This window comes from Antennarius striatus, chromosome 12 (genome assembly GCF_040054535.1).
Source record: "Antennarius striatus isolate MH-2024 chromosome 12, ASM4005453v1, whole genome shotgun sequence".
Classification (NCBI taxonomy): domain Eukaryota; kingdom Metazoa; phylum Chordata; class Actinopteri; order Lophiiformes; family Antennariidae; genus Antennarius; species Antennarius striatus.
Window position 1 is genome coordinate 1600411 of NC_090787.1, and position 13245 is coordinate 1613655.

The 13245-nt window shown below is 40.6% G+C and overlaps 1 protein-coding gene across 12 annotated transcripts in view; it reads right to left on the reverse strand.

The window, feature by feature from the left end:
- The window catches only part of tns1b (tensin 1b), a 133547-nt gene that overhangs the window by 80675 nt on the left and 39627 nt on the right, over positions 1-13245 (reverse strand). For all 12 annotated transcript variants that reach the window (XM_068328726.1, XM_068328732.1, XM_068328728.1 and 9 more), the window contains one exon: positions 5118-5155. In XM_068328726.1, the coding sequence (XP_068184827.1) occupies positions 5118-5155 (38 nt within the window). The remainder of the gene's footprint in view (positions 1-5117; positions 5156-13245) is intronic.

The following is a 13245-nucleotide window of genomic DNA, read 5'->3' on the forward strand; positions in this document are numbered from 1 at the left end:
AAAATGATCACATTGTTCCCACAGATGCCCGCTGTCAAAAGGGCAGAGTAGTGAGTGTCCGTCTTGTGACTGCTAATTCCATTAGCTTCATAGCTGCTAGCTCAGACTGTTTTTCATCTGACTATGAGCAAGCAATATACAGTATATACTGTTGCTATGGCTTCTTGTGTGTTTTCTTAAAAGGAGTTCACCCTGCCCACCACTCCCCTTCCTACTGTAACTCCAATTTCCACTGAAGCCACAGCCGCACGGTTTATTGGTTGACATTTATGCAACTGAATATTTTTCTTTCTCTGAAAGAAATTACCAAACGTGTTACAATGACAGCCAAACGGGAAGTTTGTCATGAGAGCATTTGGACAAACGGCTGTCAATATTTTACTCCATTTGGATAAGAAACATTTGGGGTATCAGCAGAATAATGGACTAAATAAACTTTAATGGAGGGGAATTCTTTTCCAAAAAAGAAGACAAAATGTTGATTTTTTTTTCTTCTTTTATGTTATTTAGACATTTAATTTAATTTAATTTAATTTAATTTAATTTAATTTAATTAACATTATTTAATTTCTTTCTCTGTTTTTGTCCAACGGTATTCTGTCTTGCCAAGAAATCTGGCACCAACTGATTTAACATGAATTGATTCTTGGCAGAACTTCCAGTCAACAGTCAAGAGTTAGTTACCCACCACTACTCTCTGGCGTGAAGTGTTTATATGGAAGTTACCTCTGTGATTACAGTCCTGTAAAAACACAGTAAACAAGTACGTAGTAAGTAGAAACCAAACCATCAGCATTAGCGAGCGTCTGAGGGAAGTACCTCTTATCAAGGCCGTCTGAGGGACAAACAGAAACTGAATTTAGTCTGAGGGAAGAAGCGTGACCACAGAACAGAATAAACGTGTAATAGTTGACACAACTCAGCTGATGTTCTTTTTCGAGTGCAACAGCGACAGGACTATAAAGTCCGCGTGATCCTGAAAAGCCTTTCCCGGCGTTCTGCAGCACTGACACAACTTGCACAGCTTTCCATCAACGTGATGTGATTCTGCTCTTCAGCTGTGTGTGAAATCTATGAAAGTCACTGGGACGGAGGATGAGGTTGATGAAGGTGCTAAATAAAAAGGTTACAGCTATGGGGGAAAAACTGGGTGTGTCCACTGTTGTGAAAACCGTCTTTCCACTGCAGCATATAAATTACAAGTTACCCAAACTCTAAAGTACCGCAGGTGAGGAGGTGATGCTTTCACTGAGTTTCAACGGGTAGAATATCTTAAAGTCTGACAGACTTGTCCTGACTTTGAACTGCTAGTTATAAAAAAAACAACTATTTGTAGGCATCATTTGCAGACTATTTGTAGACTCTGTTTTCTGCTTGAGCTTTATCTGACCCAAGTGTTCCAATGGAAGATTGGATGGATCTAATTAAAGACCGACTCTAGCTGCGTGTCACCTGGTGCCAGCAAAGTACCATAAAGCTTCACTTTTACAAGGGGAATGCCATCTGCAGGCCTGATGTTCTCTTTCAAAAATCCACCTCACGTCTGGACGCAGGTGTTTGGATGAGTCAAAGACTTGGAGGCGAGAGAGAGATGGTCTGCATTATTCAAAGCACATCAAGCATTTTTAATCTCCAGATGATCACTCAGAAATGTTAAAAATGTTGGGGAGCGGTTGCCACTGGCATGGACGCACTGCCAGAGAGCATGCTTGCTTGAAGACGGTGGTATCTTATCCAGTATATTGACAACTGGGAAACAGTACAGAAATGTAAAGTGGATAAGAAGATGAATTAATGAATGAAAATAATAACTTAATGATTAAAGTAAACATCTATACCAGTTTAATTAGACCTAATAAAGAGTTAAAAGAAAGTCTTATTGCAGCTTTTCACTTTGAAAGAGGAAAAGCAGAAAGACTGCTCGTACATTCACGAGCATGTTGAGCTCAATGGAAGGAACTGAAAGGGTCACAAATAACAAATCTGAAACAACATAAGTGAAGTACGGAGGAGGGCATGCACAAAGAAACACGTGATTTTTCCTCCGCAATTTCCGAACATGTGTGCTGAGAATTGTAGGAGCTGAGACAAATGAAAACAAATGCTTCATCATTACAGAGTGGAGAATGAAAGCTGTTGGAGTGATAGTGTTCATGTTCTCCAGCTTTGCTTTCTCAGACCTCCCTCCTCATTAGCGGTGAAACATGGTAGCTTCCTTCTACAAACAAACTTCATGGGCAATGAAGGATCAGCGAAATCCAATCAGTGTATTTCAGCACTTCGACTTCTTCCTCAGAGGAAGTGTTACCAAACCATTAGAGTGTGACGGTGTTAGTGGTAATGACGTTACCAGGTTTGAGTTTGATCAGGGCTTTACTTAAGAGTTTTGAGCATTGATCAGTACACGATATCAGAATTGATATCAGTGTTGGCCTGCTATGCACCTTTTCTTCATATCCAATCCTGTTTACTGTCATTATTTGAGATAAATATGAGGTTACACAATCTGTTTTCAGAACCAGACTCTAGTGGTGTTTTCCTTGAGACGTTTCCAATCCAGAAGTCCAAAAATATTAGAGATAGATGGAACCATTTCAGAAAGCTGTTGCGAAATATTATTAGATTTTATTGTTCCTTGGCGCTTGGTGTTCCATTTAAAATGATTAAGCACTTTTATTAAAACTGATGACGGCGATTGCACATTTGATTTTCAGAGCGATCAAGTCATAAAATATGACATCAGACATACTGGAAGACTGATAACTTTAAATGCTAAAATTAGGTACAGACTTTTTATTTTATTAAGTAGGTGTTGACTGATTTGTAATAATTGCGGTGAAGACATGCCAGAAGTGTACCAATACATCAAGATATAGAGATAGAGATCAGATATAGTCTTTTGCAGCAGTCAATATTAAAAAAAAGAATTCCAATTCCATCCCAGGCTTCAAAAGACACTAACTTATTTACTGCTTACTGCTGTAAGACAAATACTCCTTCCATATTAGGTTTATGGGGAAAACATTACAAATGGATATTAGGTAGTGTTACCAAATCAGACGAAAAAGATTTAACAGCTTAATAAAATATATTACAAGTCTTTTCCCAGTCGAATAATACAGAATATGCTACTTTTACTGACTACCGCCATCTCCAAGTAATCCTAACCTCAATGGTGACCCTTTAGCTGCTACTTCCTGTCGTAAACATGATGCACATCCAGACATCAGTCTCTGGGAGCATGTCAGTGGAATCTTATCTCATCATGGAGAAAGGCCTGGGTTTCTCTGTTGTAACCACGTACTACAAATATATGCCATTCCAGTCAGGTGGCTGTCGTGACTGCCCTGGAATGATCAACGACTCTTGAAACGATGCCTTAGTGGACGTTGAGGTCTTGGATCGTTGTCCTTCTGTGAAATCCAAGCCTCAGCTGATCCTTGATGGAATCCACGTTACCCTCTACATGCTGGTGTTGATTTTGAATGGTCCCATTGCTAACTATGGGTCTGACATGAATACTAATGCATTTTCTGTCGTTTTCGCGGATCCGTGTGAACACAGATGATTTCGGAAATGTTGCCATGTCAACACAGAGCTTGGAAATTCCAAGGAAGAACTTTGCCATATAAACATGAACTGATGTACCGTGTGAATCCCTGCTGCCATCACCCTGGAGTCAAATTTTACTGACAAGCTTTCAAGTATTTTTCACAACCAGCTGTGAGCAAACAAGGGTGGGAGGCGCACACACACATATACACATCCACACACACACACACACACACACACACAAACACAGGTCTGATAATTTGTATGCAGGTGCCTGGTTAAAAATAGGAAACACATTTGTCTTGTGTAAATACAGATTTATTACTGTAGTGTGTAACTACAAAAGTTCCAGCTAAGAGTTATTTTCAGGAATTTAGGATCTTAATCTGTGTTTCAAAAAGTGTCATAAAAATGTAAAAACACAACAATCTGTCAGGTCAGACTGGGTGTAGATAGCAATCAAGTTTTGACCCCGTCCTGCCCACTCCCTTGGATTTTTTGGGTTGTTTTTTTTTACCACAGGCTTGCTCGCAAATTGCTTCCCGTCAACACACTGACATTTGTAGTTGAAATGTTTGGAAAAGGAAATGCTTCTGTGATTTCTTGAGATGGAAGATCTTAGAGCTCCTTTGGTCTCCTCCCACTAAAATTTGACCCCTGACTTCATCAAATTTCAAATGTTTTGAAGAAATACAAGATACACAGTGATGTAAATGTGAATTTATTCTTCAGTACAGCAGTATAAAATGCAGAGAAATACAACAGGTCCTATGATTTCATTAAATGCAACCAATATCTTCGACACCTATGTTAAAAATATTTAAATGTGTGCAAAAAATCACCACTGTCTTTTTGGTGAACCTTCCTGGTGGACTTTAAAAAGAGTAAAGTTTCGAGGCTGATGTCCACATGAAAAGAAGAAAGGTGCTACAGGTTGGGCTTATCATTCATTTTGTTTGCTAACATAAAACCCAATAAAACCCGTCCTGCAGCGCTGCTCTGAGCCCCACCTTGGATTTAACATGGTCTGCCTGTTCTGCACCCCTGGCATTTCCTACTGGGCAAAAGCTGGCAAACAGCACCTATTCCAATAAAGAATACCAGATGAAGGGCGTGTGCTTGTGCTTATTGGGGCAAATCCTCTGTAAATGTCCCATGGCAGTCACACCTTGACACACACATACACACAACCTTCCCTCTGTCCAGAAAACCTGCAGGAACTTCATCTTTCTTTCCTCCCATTTTCTTAAGCCTGCTGCTTGACTTTCCAAAACATGATGAATCAAGCGATGGCTCCATCCAGAGGTCTCTTATTTTTAGACATGGGGCCATCTCCAAGACGCAAGTGTTTTCCAACATAAACATATTCTGGTACACGGAGGACTTGTTTAGACATTCTCCAAATTTTTTTTTTGCCCAACATAAACTCCCCAAGCTCCACCTACAACAACATGCATGCATGTATGTGCACACACACACACACACACACACACAGAAACTGAACACTGATAACATCACACATTCAGATGAACTCTAAAATAAAATAACACAACTTTCCCACTTACCTTGACCTCACATTTCTTGTGGCAAGCTATTCGGCAAACTAGGAAACAAAACAAAACAGAAAACAAGAAAATTAACTTTTAGTTTCTTAGAAATCTCCGTAACACTGAGAAGATTTCATAATTCTGTCGTCCAGCGTCATTTACAGCACAGAGTATTTGTCAAAGCAGTGTGAAAAGGCAAGCTGTTGACTCAGAATCCACAGGGTGTTCATTCTGTGGTCAAAGTCAATCATCATCTGCTGTTGTCCCGCTCAACATGGTCTCCTTATCAAAGACTTCAGTCATTATTTGCTGGAATCATTATTTGCTCAGGATCTGGTGTCTGGGTATGATTATTCTGAAGGTCATGATCAGGTGAGGACCTTTAAATTACAAACAGCAGTGAATGATTTGACACATACTTCACCAGTGTGCCACAGTCTGACCCCTGGTAGCTAAAATTAGCTCTTTAGCACTGGAACCTAAATTTAATATTGATAACGCTCAACCCTTTATGATATTTCCACTCTTGTTAGCACCAGACATCAATGTACCACAAGTGGATCACATGAATCGTTCACAAAGAACATCCCTAAATCTCTGAAGACATTTTGTTGATTTTACCAAAAATCAGGGCAGCCAAAAAAAAAAATGAGGAGAACTATGAATCTTGCAAGTTGCAAGATAAGATACTTCAGCTGACTCTGGGTCTGCTATCTGGTCCTGGACAGTGGGTTTGGGGTACCTGACAGCTGCTTCATGTGGAAATGACACTGATGAAAACCATGAGAAAGAAACAAATCAGTCGCGTCTGAAAGATGCTATAAAGTTCTGTGGTACTTGTGGGGGAGCTGTCTGTGTGTTCCCCACTAGGACAGACTGAAACTATTAACAAGCAAATAGTAAATATAGCTTCTAGAGTCTTTAAAAAATAACTTTTAGAACATCTCATAGATGTCCATGTCATAGAGGAGAAAGACTGGGAATGAATTCATGAAAAAACATGGTCAAACAGGATGGAATTCATTGTTCTACTATTGAAATTCAACAATCGCTGCTTCCCTTCGACCCCGAGCTCGCTCTCTGGTCTCCCACTGGGTCTACAAATCAGGGTCAACAGAGGAGAACACCTGGACCAGCAGCTCATAAATTGTCAGATCTCCTCGAAAGACGGAGAACAAAAACGCAGCTCAGCATGCAGAGGCGTAAGCTTCCCAAATAAAGGAGAAGGCTCTGCTTTTGCTGGAACGCACTACACCTTATGTAATGAGTTCCTGTGTCGAGCCAGAGTTTTAAAGCAAGTGGAATGTCTTTTGTTATGAGCTGTTAAGTCATTGATACGCATTTGGGAAGGGGCCAATCCTCACATAGTGTACCAACGGAGATCACGTCTGTTATATTTCATTTTCCTCAAGCCTACACTCCCGTAATGTTTCTTATCTCAGAAAAACAATGTTTTTATTTGAAACTTGGTTCTCTCACATGATTATGAAATATATTTCAATCAGGAAACACAAACCGGCAGAGAGGACTGAAGTATTACATGTATTCATGAAAGGTGAAGAGGAGGCATGATTTCATAAATATTCTCACATGTTCTTTGTGATTAATTCGGCAGCATTGACATTAGATTCAAGTCTAGACCTGAGATTAGATCTTTCTTAGACGCCAAGACGTCAGTCTGACCACTGATGATTTTATTAGGTTTACTAAATTATTATCAACGCTTATCTCACCTTCCATAGACATGGGTTGGCCATAATCTTTCTACAGAGGTATTTATGGACTTGGCCTTTCATTTTTATTGACTACATTGCTGCTTAATGAGCCTATAGTCTGGGTCAGAGTTAAAGGTTAAGTGTTGAGAGCAGCTAGAGGTCAACCAACCGCTAGAAGGAACCTTACCCTCAGATGTTGCCTGTCTTTATCTTGTCATTCAGGAATTTTGAGAAAACTTGTTTACAAGTAATATGTGATCATGAAGACATTCACACAGTCAAGTGTGAATGTCTTCATTTATCAATACTGTAGCTGATATTTGGGATACTGGAGAATGATGCTCACCATCTTATGTATGGACCAGAAAAACTCCTTTTGAAAGCAAATATGTAATTACTTCACGGTGCAGTTTCATTTCTATTTCAGCACACGTAGGACTATATTGGTACTATGGGGGGTAACAACTGAAAGCCGGTTTGACTTCTTAATTAGAGACCTTCAAATGTGGTTGGCACCATGAAGTACGACCAGGATATACAATTATAAAACTGGTTCCCAGGGTAGAATTGAATGGAGTCCTTCCGTACATGTGACCTACGCACTGCATCACAGGGCAAATGAAAGGTTGTCAGAAATAAACACCTTATATTAAGCTAAAACCCAAAAGCTGAGACGTCAGGTCTTCCCTGTCGAGGAATCCAGACAATGTGAAGGTTCACTTGCAGATGCAGGCATACAACAGTTGTTCAATAAATGGATAAAATAAGAAAACTACTCAGCTTCTCCTTGCTGCATGGATGAAATGGAACAGTCAGATTTTTGGCATGCCCTATCTGCAGCAATGGGGCCTGGATAATGTACTACTAACACACTAGATGGCACAAGTCACATGGAATGTTCTCATACATGCGAAATTCAAACACGGTTGTTTGCTTGATAAGAATGTGCACGTCCAGCGCCGTTCCCAGCACGTGACTCCCCAGTAAACATCACTCCTGGGCCACATGGGAAGAAGCAGGACTTCCATATTGGGTGTGAAACCGCTGAGCCCAGAGAGCTTTACCTTCTTAGGAAGTTGGAACGTTGAGAGAATAAACAGACCAGAAATGTTCGTGCATGCTGAAGCAATGGATGGAAGGAAGGAAGGAAGTGGGGAGAGAAAGCAGAGTGATGACGGGGAGAGAGGAAGATGAGAGAAAACGAGATGCCTGAAGATGCTGGAGAGAATTAGTTTATATTATGGAAGGATTGAATAACAGTGGGGCTGCAACAACTGCTCAGATGAATCACCAGAGTGGTCAGCAGGGGTGGGAGTCGGTCAAAACAAAGAGATAATGAGGAACGTGGAGCAACAGTTGCTATCTGAGTCGACGTCTGTGGTGTGGTATACATGGGGGGGGGGCTTAGGCTGGGTGATTTCCTTCCCCCTGGTCCTTTGGAATGAGTGTATACTCCCACAGGGCTGGGCTGGACCCCTTACAACACAATCAGATGGTAGGGCTGGACAATTTCCTCTTCCTCCCCCCCTTAACTCTCACTCTCTCCATCTCTCTCATTTCCCTTTTTTCTCTTTTCTGACAAACGTGACACCAACACGTGCTTACATTCCCTTCTGCTCAGAGAGGAGGAAAAATGTAAAAATCTTGTGAAAATTTTGAATCCGATTTGGTAACAAGTGGAAGAACCCCGTGGTCAGATTTAACCACTAGGTGTCTTCCAGCTGGTGTAGGACACCAGTCGTATTAGTGATGCTAATACTAGCAGTCGTGATTACAGACAAGCAATTACTTTTACACAATCGTCATCTTTATTTCTTATGAGGAATGCTCCATAAAAATAAAAAGCTTAATTGGAATTACTCCTCATTTTTAAATTGCAAACAAATCCTCATCTGCAAGAGGAAGTGCTCAAGCAAGCTCACCTTGAATGCATGAGAAGAAGGAAAACGAAGGAGGACGGGGGCAAGGAATGGGAGAGGATGAAGAAGAACAACAAGGGGAAGAGAAATGTACAGATGGAACCAAACACAATAATGGGAAAGGTTAGGGGCCAGAGTAGCATCGGCTACTCAATTGGTCCCCATTTCCTCATTAGCCCTGCTGTAAATACATTTTGCATCCAATAATCTCCTCATGGCATGTTAGGAGAAGATCCACAGAGGTTGACAGTTGATTATCAGACATGAACAGGCCTGTTTTATGTGTGGATGCACTCTGTTGTGGAGTAGTATTAACATTAGTAATTATTGTCACTCAACAGTATTCATCATGTGACTCATACAGGGGTGTTGTTGTTCAGCCCACACGTCTCCTGCTGCTGAAATCCCTGCCAGTGCTGGGTTTCTATGGGTGAAGCCCCACCTTTTTATCCAGCTGCTGAAGCTTTCCTAGTGTGGGGCGTGAGAGGGTTCCCGTGTCAGTCAGTTCGAGTCATTCATGTGGTTCAACCTGACAAAACACGACTTCTCCTTGTTTACGTTTCTGTTTGTTTTTGTGTCGGTGGGTTTTAGTCTCATTTTGTTTGATTAAATAGATGTTTCCGTTGGTTCAAGCTGCAGCTCTCCACCCCCACCCCCCCACCCCCCGAAAAAAACATAGAAATTGATGTACAAATACAACAGGAAGCCTGACAAGTTTGGACAAAACAGTGTGCACAAGATCAGGTTAGAGGATTTTGCTGACAGCATTTGAAGTGTAAACAGGAGATGGACAGAGACTTATTCCATGAGTAATAACGGACTGTGCTGCCTCCTAGTGGCAGTTACAGTACCCACAAGGGGTAATTTTTAATTCAAGCTGAAGATAATTTCATTTATGTCTACTTACCAGTCCTTACATTGTATAATTTCTGATATGCTCAATTCGTAAACCCCAGCCTCTTAACTACGTTTAACTAACTTTTCAATAAAAAAGTGTATATTTTTAATCCCCAAAATATCATCTAAAAGCACAAAAAAACCACAAGAAAGCTAAGGTTTTTTCTTAATAAATAAAATTACTTAGAATTCATCTGGATTTCCTTATGAAGCACTCACTAGAGCAATGTGATATGTAATGTGTGTTCAAAGTTTGGTTAAAATATACTGAACAGTTTTAGAATCATGATCTGGAACCAGAATGATTCTATTCTTACAAAAGTTGTAGAAAATAATATTTTAACTGCACCTCGGTTGTAATGTCTTATTTCTTCCAACAGGTGGCTCTCTTACTGTAATAACAGCACTGGGGCTTTTGATTCCGCTTCAAGGTCGCCACAAATCATATTTCACTGTCTTTTACAGATTCATTTCAGCCGTAACGTGAGTGATAGTTGTGTGCATGTTCATCTCAGACAGGAAGTGATGTGCAGGAAGATGAGAGCAAAGGTTCCCAGGCATGAATTTCTCAAAATCGGCACAAATATGTCTGGAGTTCACTCTGACTGAGCCCATTGAGCCTCTGTCTCCTGGCAGGGTTTGTGGAAAGTCCTTGTCTGCTCCGTTTAGCAGATTAGGATAATGATATTAGACCGGGAGACATTCATAAACCGTCATCTACAGAAAGCCAGTAGTCATCGTCATCCATCTGCTTCACCTATTAGGATAATGACAACAGCATGGAAAGGCACTGTTGGTGATTCTCCACATGCAAGTGTGTGTGTGTGTGTGTGTGTGTGTGTGTGTGTGTGTGTGTGTGTGTGTGTGTGTGTGTGTGTGTGTGTGTGATTGGTTCTGGTCTGCTGACATGTAATTAAACTAGGCCTACATTAGTTTTCTCTCTCTAAGATCAATGCATCAAACCTGATCTTTGCGTAGCTGATTCTGCATGTGTGTCTGACACATGAGCTACTGCGCTGGCCATCACTCACCCAGACACACACCTGCCCCTGGGGTGTGTGTCTGGTTGGTCTTTGAAGACATGTCACAACAGTGAACCGCTAGTGACCTGTCACATGAAAACAGTTCAAAGTGATTTGTGTGTAGATTTGCTTGAAGGTTGGTTTAAGTTGGAAAAAGCCCGCTGTGATGTCTGACCGCAGCAGCTGTTATAAAGCAAATAAAAAATAAAAAATACAACAAATAACTGCCTGTTTCTTCAGTTTGAGAGGCCAAACTCAAGTAAAATAAAAAAAAGGCATAATTATGACTGCATCACATATTGAGTCAACTATCATCACATTCTAAGTCGTACTTTCCCTTTTAAAATCACAGCAGAACTCTAATGATCTGCTCCTGCATACAAACCATCTATTTGTCCTGAACTCCTGCACAGTGAATGAACACAAAAGTCAGTTCCTGTCCTCGGGGCAAGATCTCCAAAAATACCCCTCAGTAGAGGGTCCATTTTATTGAAAGCAGTTGCTCGGATACAAAGTTTTGGATGCCTTCACTGTAGCGTGTCAACACAAGTCAGACCTGCTATGGGGGGGGGGGTCCAAGAGCTCCTGTCAGGGCGAGACCATGTGACTGGAGAGTGTTTGTAAACAAAAGCATTAGACAGGAAGTGCTGCACTCTGGTGCAAGGCGTCTGCATGAAGGACGAGAACATCATGACAGAAAGTTCTCCTCACACATTTCTTCTCATCACGATAAACATCGATCTGGATTCCTGTTGATTTTCACGAGAACTTTCCTGATGTGTGTGCAGATGTCTTATTTATTTTCAATCAGCAATGGAGGTAAAGAATGGCCGTTGCTGCTGTTCTTGTGTCATCTCTCCAAAAAGAGCTCCATATTATCCTGATTACATCACCATGGTTATTTGTCCAGACATGACGAACCTCCTCCAGAGCCACAGAAAATTAAACACACCAATAGCTGTGTTGCAACTACTTAACTTATCTCAATGTGTGAAAAACAGGAGTATTCCAACACTTAAATAAAATATTACTTGTTTACTTTGACCTCTGTATCCAATTCTGAGAATACACTGGGTTAGGGATAGTAAAGTTAATCATGGGACAATGAAAGTAACACACACAAACACACACAAGAGGGATGAATCGAACTAAACTAACTCAGACTGGACATCAGCCTCTTTATGATGGTTTAGTTCTTTCTTTCAGACAGTGGTCCCAGGTGCTGCTCCATTTTATAACAACATTTAACTGTTAGCAGACACAAGCATTATTTATCCTGGATAGAGTGATGGGAACATCTTGAGAAATTCATGGAAGTATTACAGGTATATAAGCAGTCAGCTCAGTCAGTTTTGTGTTACTTTAGTAAGGCATTGCTTGTTTATGAAATATTGGGGGGTATGATTTATTTTCCATGAATTTAATAGATCATTCTGGTTCAGACTACTTTCAGACTCTGTAATAAAGTCAATTTAAAGGTAAAAAAACAAATATGTCATCTGTTGCACAGAGCATGTGAGACGAACGTGCCAATTTCAATTATTTTTATTGAGACAATCATCCCACCGCACGACAACAACACCTGGGCTCGGCGGGTAGATTACAGCGTTAAACGCAGGGTTCGTGCAGGTAGAAAAGAGCACATGTTTTATCGGCCGGCTGCAGCAGTGGATCGAAACATGCAACAGCGAGGTCTAAATACTCACAATAACCTCCGACAAACTTTACGGTCCAAACGAAAGCAGTGTGCGGTGGAAGGTCTTTGTTTTTCTCAGCAGTGGCCTTCAAAGGTCTGCCCATCCTGTGTCAGAGTTGGGAAGCCGCTAGCTCAATGTTCCCCTTTAGCGTGCCAAACTAAACACCAGCCATTTCCACCTGGTTTCATTTGATGTTATCTGTCTGAAAACAGACATTTCCACTAAACATGATGTGGCAAGCATGCTGGATTTTGATTTAGTCCATTTGGGTCATTTTTACTTCACAGAATGGAGACTGTTGAAGAAATGTTGACCGCATTAAAGTTTATTCTTTCCTACAATTGTTGATTGTCTTGTAATACATCTCAATCTGATTCAGAGTAGAAGGTCAAAAGCAAATACCTCTAACAAGACCCAATTCTCACTTAACATTATTACGACGGCTGTTCTCAGGGCTCTCAAACTGGTACAGAATGTGAAAAGAATCATAGATCCACCCCTTTATTCGGATCTACTCTACATTTCAGTGGTTCCCACTGAGCTTACATTCAGTTCAATGAAAATCTGTCAAGCAGTTTATGAGCGATCAACAAATTTGTTTCAGGAGGCTATATATTTATAAAAGATGTTGAATTCACCCACTTGTGAGCATTCACTATAAAATTTATTGGTGTTGGTTCTGCCACACTCTTTATAGAGTAATGACACCATTTAGATTGGATGCAAATGTTACTTTGACTATGCAATTCCTGCAGAAATCGAATCTCCAGGAAAGCTGCCCATCCTCCATTCAGGTCAAAAACCATTGTCACATGTCCATATAGCACAATTTATTAGTTGTTGTTTTTTCAGATATTTAATAATTTCACCAATCAAACCACAAAAATCATGATAAT